Source organism: Mesoplodon densirostris, chromosome 9, assembly GCF_025265405.1.
Source record: "Mesoplodon densirostris isolate mMesDen1 chromosome 9, mMesDen1 primary haplotype, whole genome shotgun sequence".
NCBI classification, from domain to species: domain Eukaryota; kingdom Metazoa; phylum Chordata; class Mammalia; order Artiodactyla; family Ziphiidae; genus Mesoplodon; species Mesoplodon densirostris.
Window position 1 is genome coordinate 81335044 of NC_082669.1, and position 16398 is coordinate 81351441.

Consider the following 16398-nt stretch of genomic DNA (forward strand, 5'->3'; position numbering starts at 1 on the left):
TATCCCAGTAAGCATAGTTAATATTTCAACATCCAGTGATAAATATTAGTTATTTACCCCAGGAGGGTTATTCTTAGGAACTCTTTACCTGCAAACATGAGGAGTAGGGAGTATAGCTCCTAACCACATCGCAGGACTGGGAAATAAATAACAGTAGTAAAAAGCCATGGATCTCTGTTCTGAAGCAAAGCCTCTGAAGCCGTTAGATTCTAAACATGAGGATTTCTGAAGCTTTAGATTGCAGCAGATTATAAGGAGGAGGCAGCCCATAGGCTCATACTACAAATCGAATTGTGTTACTCCCCTCCCAAGGAAGTGCAGCAGTGTCCCCAACCCTATGGAAGGTGCCAACTCCTTGGATAGTTCTTCAGGACCCCTCATCATCTAACCCAACTTGTTTTTCATTTTTTTCTAGATCCTTCCAACAGTCCTCTTACTGTTCCAGAAACATTCTTCTCCTCTTCCCTCTTTGTTTCTTCGGAGGCAGTCCTCCTCATCCTTCACCCCCACCATTACAAGTCACCACCAGGAAGCCTGTACTCTCCTTGTCCCAGAGTCAGTCTTCCCCCTCTGGTCTCTCACTACAGTGCATTGATTATGTGCTTACTGTTCACCTCTTTTTGAGAATGACTAGGGGTATTAGGATCTTAATCATGCTGGTGATTTTCAAGAACTGGGTACACAGTTGAAGTAGACAAATCTTTAAACCATTAGAGGACTTTCCCATTTAATGTGATTAAAATAGGAGTTTTGAGTTTAAAGAGAGTGTCTCCATTTTTTTTAAAGAAAATTTCACTCATGTAATGCTGGACAAATGAAGGGTAAGTTCAGCTCTGTTCTATATCTTTATGTATTGTTATGTTGTATTGCTATATACTGTTTAATGGATTTTTAGCTTCAGTTTTTTTCTTCCACTTTCCCGGAAAATGTGCTTCCTCACCTGCCCTGCTCTTACTCAGCTGGACAAGGTTTATGTGGGAGGGACACATTTCTATCAGTGATCCATTACTTTACACAGACCTAAGTTAATTAGTGCTTACGTGCTCTTAGTATGCTACATCTCCACCGCAAGGCTCTCCCTGTAAAGAGACACATTTTTGGTTTGCAGGATGTTACATTCACTCCTTCAGGGTGCTAAAGATAAATTTCATTTTGGCAAATTTCCAAAAAAAGACTAAATTATTGGTTTGTTACAAGCAGTATTAGATATGGTTTTTCCCTCTGTAGTGGTATTATAATAATAATTTTTATATTTGAGAAAAGAATAAAGGCATTCATAATCCCATCATATCTAGTCATATTTAAGACTATTTTTTCTAGCCTTTTTTCTATGCATTTTTCATACTTAGGAATCATAATCACATAGCATATTCATATTTTAAAAAATTAACATGGGACGCTTCAGTTGGACTTTATGGTTGGGAATTGGGGGTAAATTTATTCCTTCTGGGGGAGGATCATCAGATTTTCAGAGTTCTTCGACCTTAAAATGGTTATCCTCTAACTTAACAGTAAAATGCAAGTCTTTTAGCCATGTGCCTTCAAACATTTTAAAATATTCTCTGGATGATTTACTTCCTTTTTTTGTTATAAAAAGTACATAACATAAAATCTACGCTCTTAACAAAATTTTAAGTATACAGCACGGCGTTGTTAACTGTAAGCCCGTCGTTGTACAGCAGATCTCTAGAACCTTTTCATCTTCGTGACGGACACTTTATACCAGTCGAACAGCAACTGTGCATTTCTCCCTCCTCCCAGGCCCTGGTAGCCACCATTCTACTTTCTGCTTCTATGCATTTTACTCCTTTCACTACCTCATATAGGTGGAATCATGCAGTATTTGTCCTTCTGTTACTGGCTTATTTCACTTAGCATGATGTCCTCCAAGTTCATCCATATTGTAGCATAAGGCAGGATTTCTTTCTTTTTTAAGACTAAATAATATTCCATTGTGTGTGTGTGTGCATATATATATATATATCACATTTTCTTTATTCGTGCATTCGCTGATGGAAATTTAGGTTGTTTCCACTTCTCAGCCATTGTGAATAATGCTGCAGTGAACATGGGAGTGTAAATATCTCTTCAGGATTCTGTTTTCAGTTCTTTAAGATGAATCCCCAGAAGTGTGATTGCTGTATCATGTTTTTAATTTTTTGAGGGTTCTTCGTATCGGCTGCACCATTTTACATTCCCCCAACAGTGCACAGAAGTTCTAGTTTCTCCACTTCCTTTCTAACACTTGTCATATTCTATTTTTTTGATAGTGGCCATCCTAACATGTGTGAGGTGATATCTTATTGTGGTTTTGATTTACATTTCCCTGATGATCTGTGATGTTACCTTTTCATGTACCTGTTGATCATTGTATGTCTTCTTTGGAGAAATGGCATTTCAAGTCCTTTGCTCACTCTTAAATCAGGTTATTTTTAAACACTGAGTTGGAAGAGTTCCTTATTTATTTGGATATTAACTCCTTTTCAGCTACGGTTTACGGGTATTTTCTCCCATTTCATAGGTTGCCTTTTCACTCTGTTGATTGTTTCCTTCGCTGTGCAGAAGCTTTTTATTTCGATGTAGTCCCACTTGTCTACTTTTGCTTTTGTTGCCAGTGCTTTTGGTATCATATCCAAGCAATCATTGCCAAGACCAGTGTTGGGAATTTTTTTCCCCTATGTTTAACTCTTAATGCATTTTGAGTTGATTTTTGCCTGTGGGGTAAGATATGGGTCCAGTTTTATTCTTTTGTGTGGATACCCAGTTTTTCCAGCAACATTTGTTGAAGAGAATGATTTGGTTCTTGCATCCTCTAATTGTAGACATCAGGTTGCGGTCAACTCCAATAGTGAACCTCTTTGGGCACAAAGATTTTTTGGTCTTTAAGATTATTTTCTTAGGATAAATTTACAGAATGAGAATGACTGAGTAACATGTAGAAGCACTTCAGGGTTCTTGATATTTATTGCCAAGTTGCTTACCAAAAAAATTGTAGCAGTTTACACTCCCATCAGCTGGTGACTCCTACTTTTCCATTTCATCACACCTTCGCCAGCATTTAGCAGTTTGTCTAAAAACAAAAACGAAACAGAGAGAGTGAGAGAAGGAAACAAAAATTATGATTTTATTAAGTACAGATGGAATTCTCTCCTTTTACTTTGCATTCCTTTGCCACTACTAGTAATGTGGAACATTTTCAGCCATGTGCGTGTCCGAATTGTCAGGCCAAGTATGTAGAGTTGCTATTATTACTGAGAAAGCATTAATTACAATGATGGTGCAAAGGGTACCAACATAAAGGTAGGCAGACCTATCAAGTATTATTGAAAGAGTTCAAAAGTGTTCAAAACAAGGACACCCACTTCCTGTCCATGGGACCAGAGGGAAGTATGAGTTAATTAGCTCCCTGCCTATTTCCATTTTGACAAAATGGGGATAAGAGTGAAGTCTTCATAAGGTTGTTGAAAAGTAAGTGGAATTACACTGTGTAACTCGTTCAGTGCATAGTAGGTGCGTGATACGTGCTGGCCCTTTCATCGCCGCTTCCCTTGTACCTTCAGCTCTATTTCTGCACTTGCATGCTGGGTGGAAGTAGAGGCTGCCTAGAAACATGCATTCATGGTACTCCTTGGACCACCCTAGTCTGAAGAAGGATAACCATAGAGTGTAACAGTGGCGCTACAGTACTCCGACCTGGAGTACCCACAGGTTCTCCTCAGGCCTCCAGATTTGAGAGGAGGCTCTAGCACGTTCTGGCTGCAGCTGTTGTCTTCAGGGATTTCCAGTTTGTAACTGCTGGCTAAGTCCTTTGCTGATTAAGAGGTACCCATTTCTGACCTCTGCCTTGTATTCTTGTTCTAGCATAGCCATTCCTGCTTCCGCCACCAAAAAAAAAAAAAAAAAACCCCAAACAAAACAAGAATGACAAACTAATTAATAATGATTTATTATTTTTAAAGCAATAAACAGTTTTTCCCTTCTAACGCAATCTTATGTGAAACCTGATGAACAAAGTAATTCAAAGTAGAACCACTGTGATGAAACTGGAATGAGAAGGCTGGTAGCCCTGCAACCCCAAGGCACCTCTGCATACAGAGAGAAGCCTGTGAGCCCTCACCACCACCACAGGAAAACCCCCAGCTTGCGAGGTCCCACGCATAGAACAGGAGGCCCTACACCCATGCTGAGCCCCAGCTACTTGTGATGCTTGGGTGTTGTGGGTGGAGCTGTCAAGGGAGAAAAGTCAAGAAAAATCACCAGCACCGATGGGGGAAAGCTTTCTTCTTCATCTTGCCTAAAATCCCGGCACTATTAAACCTCGGGCTCATCTTACTGGGCCCACCCAGGGACCAGCAGGGGGTGCAGTTGGCACCCTGAGGGTGCTGGCGGAAGGGGGCTCACCATGCTCCTAAAGCTTATTTACCAGCAGAGCAGCCTGAGCTTGACAGAATATTGAGGTGAAGATCTAGTTTTTAAATTATATCGGAGTATGGAAAGAAAGTCGTGAGAAAAATGGAGAGCAAAGAATGAAGAATGTTATGACAGAAATGCATTCCCATTAAAAATTTGCATTTTTTTTAAAAAAGCTCATATCATGTTAATCTAAAATTTCACGGGGATTTCGAAAGGCTCGTGGGGGAAAACATCCTGGTAAATGTATATGCCAATGGAGTGTCCACAGGACCTTGTTATAATGATGGCAATTCTATTTCTTGCAAACACTAATGCAGGCCTCCCTTTATATCTTGGTAAAGCTGATTGACAGAGTATAAAATTGCTTTTTAATCCAATTTAGGAAACAAAATGTGTAGTGGGTTTTAACATTTAAAAATGCTTGAAGCGTGGAAGCAGAAACTCAGAATACCCTGGCAGATTGTCTGTGATATTGTATATCAATGGTATATTTCAGAAATATTATTTCAATATAAGTTTTTTTTGAATTAAGTCATGTTTTGTTCCAAAGCTTTTTTGCATTAGAGGAAGGAGAATGTATTGTGGAAATATGACCCCGAGAAAAATGAGCAGAAACCAGTTTTTAGCAATGTATCTCAGGAATAGAAAGTTTCTAAGAGGTCTCTTTCTTTAACAAAAACCACTGCAGCTGCTCCCACCAAGGTCACTCCCGCCACGGCCTCCCCAGCTCATCCTATGTCATGTCTCCTGGGCATTTGGTCCCACTGACCACTTTTTCTATCTGAGGTCATCTTGGCTCCTTGCCACTTTCTCCTGTGCCTCTCTGAGCACTCGTTGCCTGCAGCGCTTCCTCCCTTCTCACCCTCAGGTTGGTTCTCCTTTCCTGCTTGCAGCCCTCCTGGGCGACCTCATGTGCTCCCACTGCCTCAGCCTCTCCCTGCACACCCAGACCCCTGTCTCCAGCTGCTGTTCCAGGCTCCAGACCTGCACACCTTCACTCCTCACTGCAGGCAGAGAAGTTCGGCAGGCACGACAGCTGTTTTTGTTACCTTCCCACTGCTAAGCCTTTTCCTCCTGTGGTGTCTTCATCTTAGCTAATGATCTCACATTATTCTAGTTTCCTAAACTAGAAGTGTCACAGTGACCTTTGATTCCTTCTCTTGTCCTCAGATTCAGCCAGGCACCACGTCCAAGGGAAGTCCCCCTCCTCGGTTTCATCACCCCTCACTCAGACCATGACAGGAACTTTTTGACTTTGCTAACTTTAATCTCTTCCTGTCGGGTGCTCCTACACATGACTTACCCATTCCTTTCAAAACCACAAACTGTACCAACTCACTTCCCAATTGCCTACTGCAGAGGTTTTCAAACTGTCTCCCTAGGAGCCATAAGGGTCTTCAGTCTTCTTGTGGGCCCCTCCCCCAAGATCCCCACAGTTTTGTTTTATGTCACTTGCACATTCTGTTTGATATTTCTTTTTTTTTTCCTTTGAACAAATTTTTTGGTGTCTCAAAGTTTGAAAACCACGGAATAACTCCGGGTGAAGGTCACACTCTGGAGCATAGCATGCAAGGCCTTTTATAACCGCTTTTCCTGCTTCACTCCCTCGGAGAGTAGCATAACACCTGAGTTCCGGTGCAGGTTCCATCATATACAATGTGTGCAACCCAGGATGAGCTATTTAACTTCCCAAAGCGTCCATTTTTCCATCCATAAACTAGGGATAATACCATCAGCTCCCTCACAGAGTTGTAAGGAGTTTCTGAGATAAGAAGCTTGACGCACATTAGTGCTTCATCATTGTTGGCAATTTCTGTCATGTTAGTACTCAAGCACCTCAAGATTGCAAGCCCAGTGTGTCCTCTGATGCTTTGGTGCCCAGCCTTGCAGTGGCTTCTGCCTCCCCTCATCTTTACAGGTAAACCTTTGTTTATTTAGTGAGACTGACTCATATTTTCCTTTTTCTGTGAAGCTGTCCCAGAGATAATGCTCCCCATTTGCTTCCTGAGTACTAAGTATAGACCTCTTACTAAGGCAGTCATCATGTTGAATTTTATCGTTTCTTTGTACACGTATGCGTGCGCACACACACACTCTTACAAAGATTAGGGATTAGCAAGGTAGTGACCTGACCTGATCATGTCCATGCCCTTGAGGTGAATTGTGAATGCACCATATCTGTGCCCTTGGGGGACACTATGGCACTCCCATATCTTTCTTTGGGATATACTGTGAACACACCCTTTTTTTTTTTTTTTTTTTGCGGTACGTGGGCCTCTCACTGTTGTGGCCTCTCCCATTGCGGAGCACAGGCTCCGGACGCACAGGCTCAGCAGCCATGGCTCACGGGCCCAGCTGCTCCGCGGCGTGTGGGATCTTCCCGGACCAGGGCACGAACCTGCGTCCCCTGCATCGGCAGGCAGACTCTCAACCACTACGCCACCAGGGAAGCCCAACACCCATATTTTTTGAATGAAGCAAAGTAACTGATGAATAGGTAAGTGAACCAGCAGGAAACAGTTACCTTGAGAAGAGGACCCCTGAGTGGTACTACAGATCACCAGGCTGAGTTTGGCATTTCAGCTTTGCTTTGGGTTTGTCTCCATACTGGTCAGTTGGTGACTGCTGGCAGCCAGTTCTCTTCAGCTGAACTGCTACTACTATAAAATTGCTGAAGTATTTTACCTAGAAACAGACTCAATCATCTGTGGGACACACATACACAAGAAATATAACTTACCTCCACAGTAATTTAAATACTTCATTTTTTTGTTTGTTTGTTAACAAAAATAGCTACTGTTTAGTGAATACTTATGTGCCAGGAACTGTGTGAATGCTTTACACATATTATCCTATGTAATATTCAAAAGTTAAAACAGCAAGATGGGTACTTTTATTATTCTGTTTTAACAGATGATCAACCTGAGGTTGAAAGAAATTAAATAACTTGTCCAAGGTCTCTTAGCGGAATAGTAGAGACAGGATTCAAACAGTGATGCAAAGGGGCAGAGGGCAGATGAGGGCAGGGGGCAAGGGCCGGGGAACTGTGCATCTCAGGCTTCATCACAGCGTGGCCTGAACGAGCCGAGGTTCCTGCGTCATTTTTGTCCTATTCCAGCGTGCGTCTTACTGAGTCCAGGGTGTGGACAGCATTGAAACTCAGAATATGTAGCATGTCTTCCAAGTAGCACTAGCTGTATTCTCTGAACCCTTTACTGATGTTTTAAAAACATTTTTTCTGGGCTCATAGCCTCTTTCAGAGCCAGTTGCACCAAAGCACTGTACACATACAAAAAATTACTCTCTCTGGTTATCTTGTTTGTTTGTGTGGTTTGCTGTTTATGTTCTTGATGCAAGTCTAGAAAATAGTTTTGTATTATATATGTATATATATGTATACACACACACACATGCACATATATATATATAGACAGAAAAAATATTAAAATGCTTATTATAGAAAACTTGGAAAGCATAGAAAAAGCACAAAAGAAATTAATCTTCCATAAAATCAAATATTTTGCCACCATTAACATTCAATCTGTGACCTTCCAATGCTTTTAATGCCTACATGTACATTTGTATTACCAAAATCATAATCTGTGTGATACACTTGGTCTTTTCCTTCATGATATGTCGTGAACATTTCCTCATGCTAGTAAATATTCTTCTACTACCTGATTTTGGGGAGCAATTTGATAGCCATCATCTAAATGTACTGTTGTTTAATTAATCTCTTCTTTCTCGTTTTGTTTATTCCTGTATTTTTGCCAGGGATTTTCATATGACATCTGCTGTTGTCAGTATTGAAATCCTAAAAGGGGGCATGGATTTTTTGGCATTAATGTCTGTGTGAAGGATAACTTTGGGATCATGTTCACTCTAATTATTATAGAGTTTTAAGATGTTAACAGAAGAGACTTGAGCAGTCACGTGTGGTAGCCTGTGACAGGGCACATCTCTCCTGACAGGTGAGCCAGCCTCTGCTCACAGACCTCCATAAGTAGGCACTACTCAGCTCCTCTTTGCCTGTTCTAATACTATATGTTCCTATCTTGGGCATAGGAACTAGATTCTGACACAAATAGATTTTGAAAAGTTCCTTCCGAAACCTTTAGAAGCCTTGCTTCAAGATCAATGTGATTTGAGAATCTGGGAAGGAAGTTAGAGGCAGGATGGCAAGCAAGATAGCACAGGATGCTGGCTTAGCTAATAGAAGCCAAGTAACTATTGCAGACAGGCAGGGAGTGTTCTCTGATTTGCAAGCTACAGTTATTCTAATTGATTTCTGCATACTTGTGGATAGGGATCTGCCCTCTTCCATTTATTTTTCTCTCAACAAGTAAGATGTGAAATGTTGCTCCATGCCTTTCTAATTTAAATGTTGCACATGTTGAGAACCGATCTTGCCAGCCATTTTAAGCCTGGCCAGAAACCTAACACATTGTTGTTATTAGCCTTCATTATTTGGTTAGAGCCAACATTTTGTTTGGAACTATGCTGCGGTATAAATCTCCTTTATAGACATAACCTATTTCTGCCATAAAGTAGATGCGATGAGAAGGCAGCTGAGTTTCCTTGGTGAGTTGCTCTAGTTAGTCTCACGAGGCTGATGAGGCCAGGGATGCTCATTTCGAGAGACTTCTTGGGAAATGAGATGCATGTTCTTGAGGACTTATAATTGAGCTGAGGAGAAGGACACATGGATAGCTAATCTAAGGTGGTTTGTGAAAAGTACACATACACAAAGATCAGAGGGAGCTTAGGGGAGAAACAGAGCATTACCTCACGGCTCGCATTGGGTGGCTGTGGGCGATGTCCTTGAAGCCATATGCACCAAGTTCAGTCTGCAGGCTGAGTAAACCATCTGTCTCACACACATGTGCACTATTGCTTTCCAAATATTATGTAGATGCCCTGGTGGCCGACAATACTTTTAAACGAATTCTTGTATCATTACTATTTATTGTATAACTATTTGCCATACTGTGTATTTTTGATCAATAGATTCTACACTTACAGTTTCTATCATGGGCATCTGTGAAATTTTTTCATGTTAAAAATTGTTTCCGTTACTTCAGGGTTAGAAACTTCCATTGTCTGAAGCAGTGCTGTCCACCAGGACCTTCTGTGATCATGGAAATGTCTCTGCATTGTCCAGTAGGGTAGTCATTAACTCCACATAGCACGTGAGGACTTGAAATATGACTAGTGGGACTGAGGAACTGAATTTTTAATTTTATTTGATTTTAATTGATTTAAACTTAAATAGACACACATTAAATAGAGGCTACCATATTGGACAACACAGATCTAACATATCCCTTTGTAGATAATTTTCTAAAAATCCTCCCTCTTTCCCCAAGTTTCCTCTGCCACACCCCTTCCTAGTTTGTTTAGACTTCTACCCATGTGTGGGTGGCTGCCAGGCCCACTTCTTCTCAGGTGCTCCGATTCCTGAACGTTCCTTAGCCCAAGAGAAGAGATCTCTCACAGATGTGACTTTGAAAGCCTTTCCTAAATCATAGAAATGAAAAGGAACAGTGTGCTTGCTTCGGCAGCACATATACTAAAATTGGAATGATACAGAGAAGATTAGCATGGCCCCTGCACAAGGATGAAATGCAAATTCGTGGACCGTTCCATATTTTTGAGGGCGTGAAGAAAAGGGAACCCTCTTGCACTGTTGATGGGAATGTAAATTGATACAGCCACTATGGAGAACAGTATGGAGGTTCCTTAAAAAACTAAAAATAGAACTACCATATGACCCAGCAGTCCCGCTACTGGACATATACCCTGAGAAAACCATAATTCAAAAAGGGTCATTACCACAATGTTCATTTCAGCTCTATTTACAATAGCCAGGACATGGAAGCAACCTAAGTGTCCATCATCTGATGAATGGATAAAGAAGATGTGGCACATATATACAATGGAATATTACTCAGCCATAAAAAGGAACGAAATTGAGTTATTTGTAATGAGGTGGATGGATCTAGAGTCTGTCATACAGAGTGAAGTAAGTCAGAAAGAGAGAAACAAATACTGTGTGCTAACGCACATATATGGAATCTAAGAAAAACGGTACTGATGAACCTAATGGCAGGGCAGGAATAAAGACACAGGTGAAGAGAACGGGCTTGAGGACACAGCGGGGGATGGGGAAGCTAGGACAAAGTGAGAGAGTGGCATTGACATATATACACTACCAAATGTAAAATAGATAGCTAGTGGGAAGCAGCCGCATAGCACAGGGAGATCAGCTCGGTGCTCTGTGATGGCCTAGAAGGGTGGGATAGGGAGGGTGGGAGGGAGACGCAAGAGGGCGGGGATATGGGGATATATGTATACATATAGCTGATTCACTTTCTTGTATAGCAGAAACTAAGACAACATTGTAAAGCAATTACACTCCAATAAAGATATATAAAAAAAAGTTGACTATTTGGTAGGCTATAAATAATTATTAGAAACTCAGAAGTCAAAATCTTATTCTAGGGCACTCATTAAGCAAGAAATTTTCCCTTTCCTTTGTTCTGATGATTATTAAAAAAAATAATAAGAGTTCATAGCATTTTACAAGTTATGACTCTTGGGGCCTTCTAAAATCATCATGGGCAGTAGCAGAAGCCATGACATAATGGCTTCTATTAAGGTAACATCACTAGACGATATATCTCTGAACATAAAATTCTCCTTTATATTTATATATTTATTATATCAATAGATGCAGTGCTAGTTGGATTACTAGGTAATTCAAAATTGTTATTTTTCCCAAAAGATTTTTGTCGTTCACTGTTTTAAAACAAGATGAAGGAAGAAGGCAGTAACATGTAGAATTCAGAAAAGCACATGAACTCATGCTTGAGGACCTCCCATCAAAATAATGAACACCTTTCATGGACCAGCCTGGGAAGAGGTCTTACTATCAAGGAGGGCCTTCAAGCCCACCCGCTCCGCAAGTGTGAGGGCTGCACGGCTGCTCTCCGCTGCTCTCGGGGTGGGCTCTCGCTTCCTGCTCTTCCTTCTTTGAGCCTAAGGCTTGGAGCTTTCTTCAGATATCAGACCCAGAGCAAGGAAAGTTTCATTTGCTGAACCAAGAGGCCAGAATGTGTCCACCTGGCTCCTGCTGGGCGGTGCGCCCCGACGCCGAGCATGCCAACAGGAGAGGAAGCTTAAAGGCCACTGCACCCCACGTGCCCAGCGTATGAACCCACAGCAAGATGAGAGCGAAACATTGATGGGTGTCTTGTAACCTCCATTCTGTGGATCTGGATTCTTCCACTCTTCACCCTCTTTCATAAATTTCCTCTGACAGATGAATCCACAGTTGTTTCTGACGTTAAAATTGTTGGACATCTCATAGCACCTCCTTGCGCTGTATTTGTGCTGTTTTCATGAAACACATACCTCTGTGGTCTGCTAATCTCCATTTTATAGGAGATGACTGGGTTGTTGTGACGGTGGTTGGTGGTGGTGGGGCGTGTGTGTGTGTGTGTGTGTGTGTGTGTGTGTGTGTGTGTGTGCGTGCGCGCGCTGGGGACGAATCCGGAGGAGAGGTGGTGAGGAGTGGAGCACGGGGAACGCCAGCTGGCAAAGACAAGTGAGCATCTGCAAATATAAAATACCGGCCTGAATTTGCTTCCCTTTCTATTCTATAGTAAACACAAAAGAGTACAAGCGGAAACTTAGTCTCCTGTGAGACCCCAGGAAGAATATCCATTCTTGCCCTGCGCTCCTGAGACCCCTGAAGTGTTTCGGAAAGGAGCCGAAAGAACAGTGTGGTTTGGGGTCTGTACTGCTCCGCTCCCTTGGGTCTTCCTGTGCCCAGGCTGCCACCCCTCTTCCTCCAGCACCTGAGCAGCTACGGGTGACCCTTTCCACAGGACTAAGGCCTTCTCCTTGATAGATTTGTGAGGAAAAACTAATGGGCAGTGCTAGTCATCCTCAAGTCTCTCCAGTGTGGTTGGTTTAGTCATATGACTTCTTAACCTTCATGTATTTGTTTCATGTATTTTCATTCTGGTTACAAGATTATACCAAATTATTGTGTCTTCTAAATTTTCCTTCTTGCTGTTTGAGTCTGTATATATATATATTTCTTTGATTAGACTATCTTAGCCTGAAAGCCTCTGATGTTCACTGTAGGAAACTAGTACAAGGCTAATTATCTGCCAACAAACTTTGGATTGCTGGATGTTTCAGTAATTGCCTTCAAATGTAGTAACGAGGTTGCAGGTTTGATGAAATGCTTACGAGCGGCGGCTTTAGGGCAATCAACCTCTCCATTTTCAATACTGAATTCCAAATTACTGTGTATTAACACACCTGTCTCCTGCCTTTTTTTATTTCAGTACCTCCTAGAAATGAAAAGCTTAATCCTGCCCCCAGAACATATCCTGAAGAGAGGGGACAGTGAAGCAATAGCGTATGCATTCTTCCATCTGGCACATTGGAAGAGGGTAGAAGGGGCTTTGAATCTTCTGCATTGTACATGGGAAGGCAGTAAGTAATTTTCTTTCTTTGAAATGTTTTTAAAGCATGAAAAGATGCTAAAACTGTTTTTACCCTGAGTGTTCACGGTGAGAGATGAAGATTTGCATATCTATAGCTCTCCTTCTCTGTGATATTCCATCACCGAGAGATGGTTAATTACTCAGGCTCTCTAGTTTCCCAGTGGTGGCGGGTGTTACTGTGGTGATCCCATCTCTGCAGCTCAAAAAGGCAAGTTTATACAGTGGTTGGGGTGAGTCTGGGCTGTCCTGGCAGAGGAGCATTTTACAGCTGGAAAACCCTCTTTGGAGACCTGGACAGCCCCTCGGCAACATGGGAACCTTTGGCGTGGGGTCAGGCCTCGTGCTGGGCTCTGATGACCACTTCTGGATGGCCTTTCTGGGAGGGTTGGCTGAAGAGCCACAGTTATCCTCCAGGAGAGCTGGGTTAGCCAAACACAAACGGGCAGTGGTTATGCTTGCTTCAGCACAAGAGCAGTGGCTGCTGGACTCCAGTATGGTGGCAGGTGTAGCATTGTGCGTTAAGGGATAAATGCCTGTTAGATGGATGTGGGGATAAACTGATCTGAGCACGAGCTGGGCACCGTCATTCCGTGTAAGGAGAAGTGGCTCCAACGGTGGGTGAGACGTGCTCCCTGCCCTGGAGAAGCATTTCATCCAGTTGGGAGGAGTCATCAGCAGCATGTAACAGCTGCCCTGTGATTCTTCAGACAGGAGAGGCCTATGGGGTGGAGCAGTCATGGTTAACCTTATGGGTCATATGAGATTTGAACCAAGCCTTGAAGAACTGGGACGGTATTATAAGCAAGGACACTGTGAACAAATGCTAAGCAGTGGGGCTGTTGGGGAGAATGAAAATTAGGGAAAAAGGCTCAAGATTGTGGATTATTGGACCACATATATATTGACACTCGGTTATCATTAATTTAAGCAAAACAAACACAACATGTAGCATGGGTTGTTTTTCCCCCCCTCTCACGGGGAAAAGAAATATTAGAGTCTTCTGATAATTTTTCCTTAGTTCACTTCTACTCTGATCAGCCTCACAAATGAATGTCTTTTTAATCCCTTTCGCTGTTTATCTTTGCTCCTTCCATTTTCATTTTGCTAATCTTCTGCTCTTCCCTTTTCCTGCCCTTCCCTAACCCAGCAGGAATCTAAACTGGTGCAGGAAGTGGGGGGGGGGGGGGCGGGCAGCCAGATGAGATGGAGTAAGAGTAACCTGACAGGGACTCAGGTGGACTGAAAGGTTTTTGTTTAGTTGTTTTGAAAATATTTCTTTAGAGAATTGATAGCGGGTCAAGTTAAATCGTTTACTATTTATAACTTGAGGGATATCGACTTGATCGATGTTTCTACCCCTACTCTGTAAGTGTGGTAACATACTCCAGGTGTCCTGGTCCTGCTATTTGGATATGTTAAGACAGCACACTCTGCTCAGGGTGTATGTGGACATGTATGCAGTCCCCTGTGGCTTGGGCTTCTTGTTGCATTTAAAGTGTTCTATCCAGATGAGACAAAAGGAATTTTTATTTAAACATGAGAAAGAGACAGAAAAAGCCCAGCAAGATTAAACATGGGAGGCCTCACCTAGTGTTAGTCGTGGTAAAATTACATGGATAAACTGACTTAACCAAATAAGAACGTATTTATAGATCGGTACCTTGGAAACATAGTAATAGAAGCTTATTGATTGGATCTAATTGATAAGAAAGTTACCAGTCCTATAGAAAAGGTCAAAAGCGGGTGGCCAGAAGTGATGAAGACACAGTGTTAGGAATGGCATAACTATTAAAAAAAAAACCATGAGGAAATTCTATTTGGGAATTAGTTACCCATATAATCATATAACAATAGGGAGATGCTCTGGAACAACTGGGAAGGACAGGGAGATTGTGAGAAATGGGAAGTGACATAGTGAACCCCACATCAAGCAGTGTAGTACCTCTGGGGGGATGTAATTACCTCACATTAGATGGGTGGAACACTTTATTAGAATAAAAAGAAGGGGTGAGTTTTTTGTTTTTGTTTGTTTGTTTGGTTTGGTTTTTTTAACATCTTTATTAGAGTATAATTGCTTTACAATGGTGTGTCAGTTTCTGCTTTATAACAAGTGAATCAGTTATACATATACATATGTTACCATATCTCTTCCCTCTTGCGTCTCCCTCCCTCCCGCCCTCCCTGTCCCACCCTTCTAGGTGGTCACAAAGCACTGAGCTGATCTCCCTGTGCTATGCGGCTGCTTCCCACTAGCTATCAACTTTACGTTTGGTAGTGTATATATGTCCACGCCACTCTCTCACTTTGTCCCAGCTTACCCTTCCCCCTCCCCGTATCCTCAATTCGGTTTAGTAGGTAGGGGTGAGTTTTTAGTCATAAAACAGTGTGGCAAGGTAGTCAGGGGCCTGTAGGAAAGACAAATTCAACATCTGATCCTTATAGATAATTAAGAACCAGGAAGTTACGCTGCTGTTCAGTTTTCAAAAAGAGAGCCATACCATTCAGTTTTAGAAAGAAAAGAGAACCATGAGAGTGCTTACCAGGTGCTAACTACCTTGGAGGATCTCAAGAACCTTGAAGAGTGTTTGTGTAACAGTGTAATTCACAGAGGGTTTGTATTTCCATCATTTCATGGACTCCTGATAAATTTCTGAGTTAGGCAGGACAGAGGTGGCCATCTTAGTTGATCAAGAGAGGAACAGGTTTATTGAGGTGAGCACCTTGTTGAACGTCCTGCCAGCACTGTTGGTAGAGCCAGGTTCACTTTTTCTTCACTGCTCTTTTCTATAATACCAGCTATTTAGGCCTTTCCTGAATAGATTAAGGATAAGAGGGTCAGCCATCTCTGAAACATTTGTTTAGAAGCCCTCAATTTACACCACTGCTTACAGACTGGGGTATACCTATGCCCTTTCTAGTGTTTTGAAAGTTAATCATTGTATGTAGAATTATATTTTTGTTGTTAAATATTGACATAAACATTTTAACTATAGAATGAGCCCAATTCTATAAAAAAAATACATTCTATATATAAACAAAGGTAAGAGACTGGAAATAAATACATCTTTAAGTAGATTTAAAGTGATTTGTTTTTTTCTTCCTATTTGTATTTTTCAAACTTTCTACAACAGGCATATATATTTTCTACAAGCATAAATATGCATGTGTATATATGTGTGTGTGTATATATGTATATGCATGTACTTAGAAAAATAATCTTTCATTACAAACAGTTTTGGTCTTTTTTCAAAAATGAAGCTATAAATCTGTCTTGCAATTTAGAAGAAAGAATGACCACCCCAACTTTAGACCATTGTGTGTAATTGGTTGACAAAACTTCTAGATCTGTGTCCATTCTAAGTTAAATGGAGGCATCAGGGCTCTGGATTTTAAATCAAAAGGACTTGGATTAGAATTCTGACTTAGCTACCTATTAACTGGTATTAACTTACCCATTTTTTGGAAA

General features: G+C 41.5%; 1 protein-coding gene and 1 non-coding gene across 6 annotated transcripts in view; both read left to right on the forward strand.

Moving 5' to 3' along the window:
- ST7 (suppression of tumorigenicity 7) overlaps nucleotides 1-16398 on the forward strand; it is a 261439-nt gene that overhangs the window by 228416 nt on the left and 16625 nt on the right. For all 5 annotated transcript variants that reach the window (XM_060108950.1, XM_060108953.1, XM_060108949.1 and 2 more), the window contains one exon: nucleotides 12771-12921. In XM_060108950.1, coding sequence (XP_059964933.1) covers nucleotides 12771-12921 — 151 coding nt within the window. The remainder of the gene's footprint in view (nucleotides 1-12770; nucleotides 12922-16398) is intronic.
- On the forward strand, nucleotides 9959-10065 carry LOC132496531 (U6 spliceosomal RNA). Its single transcript, XR_009533432.1, has one exon. It is a non-coding gene; the product is annotated as a U6 spliceosomal RNA (small nuclear RNA).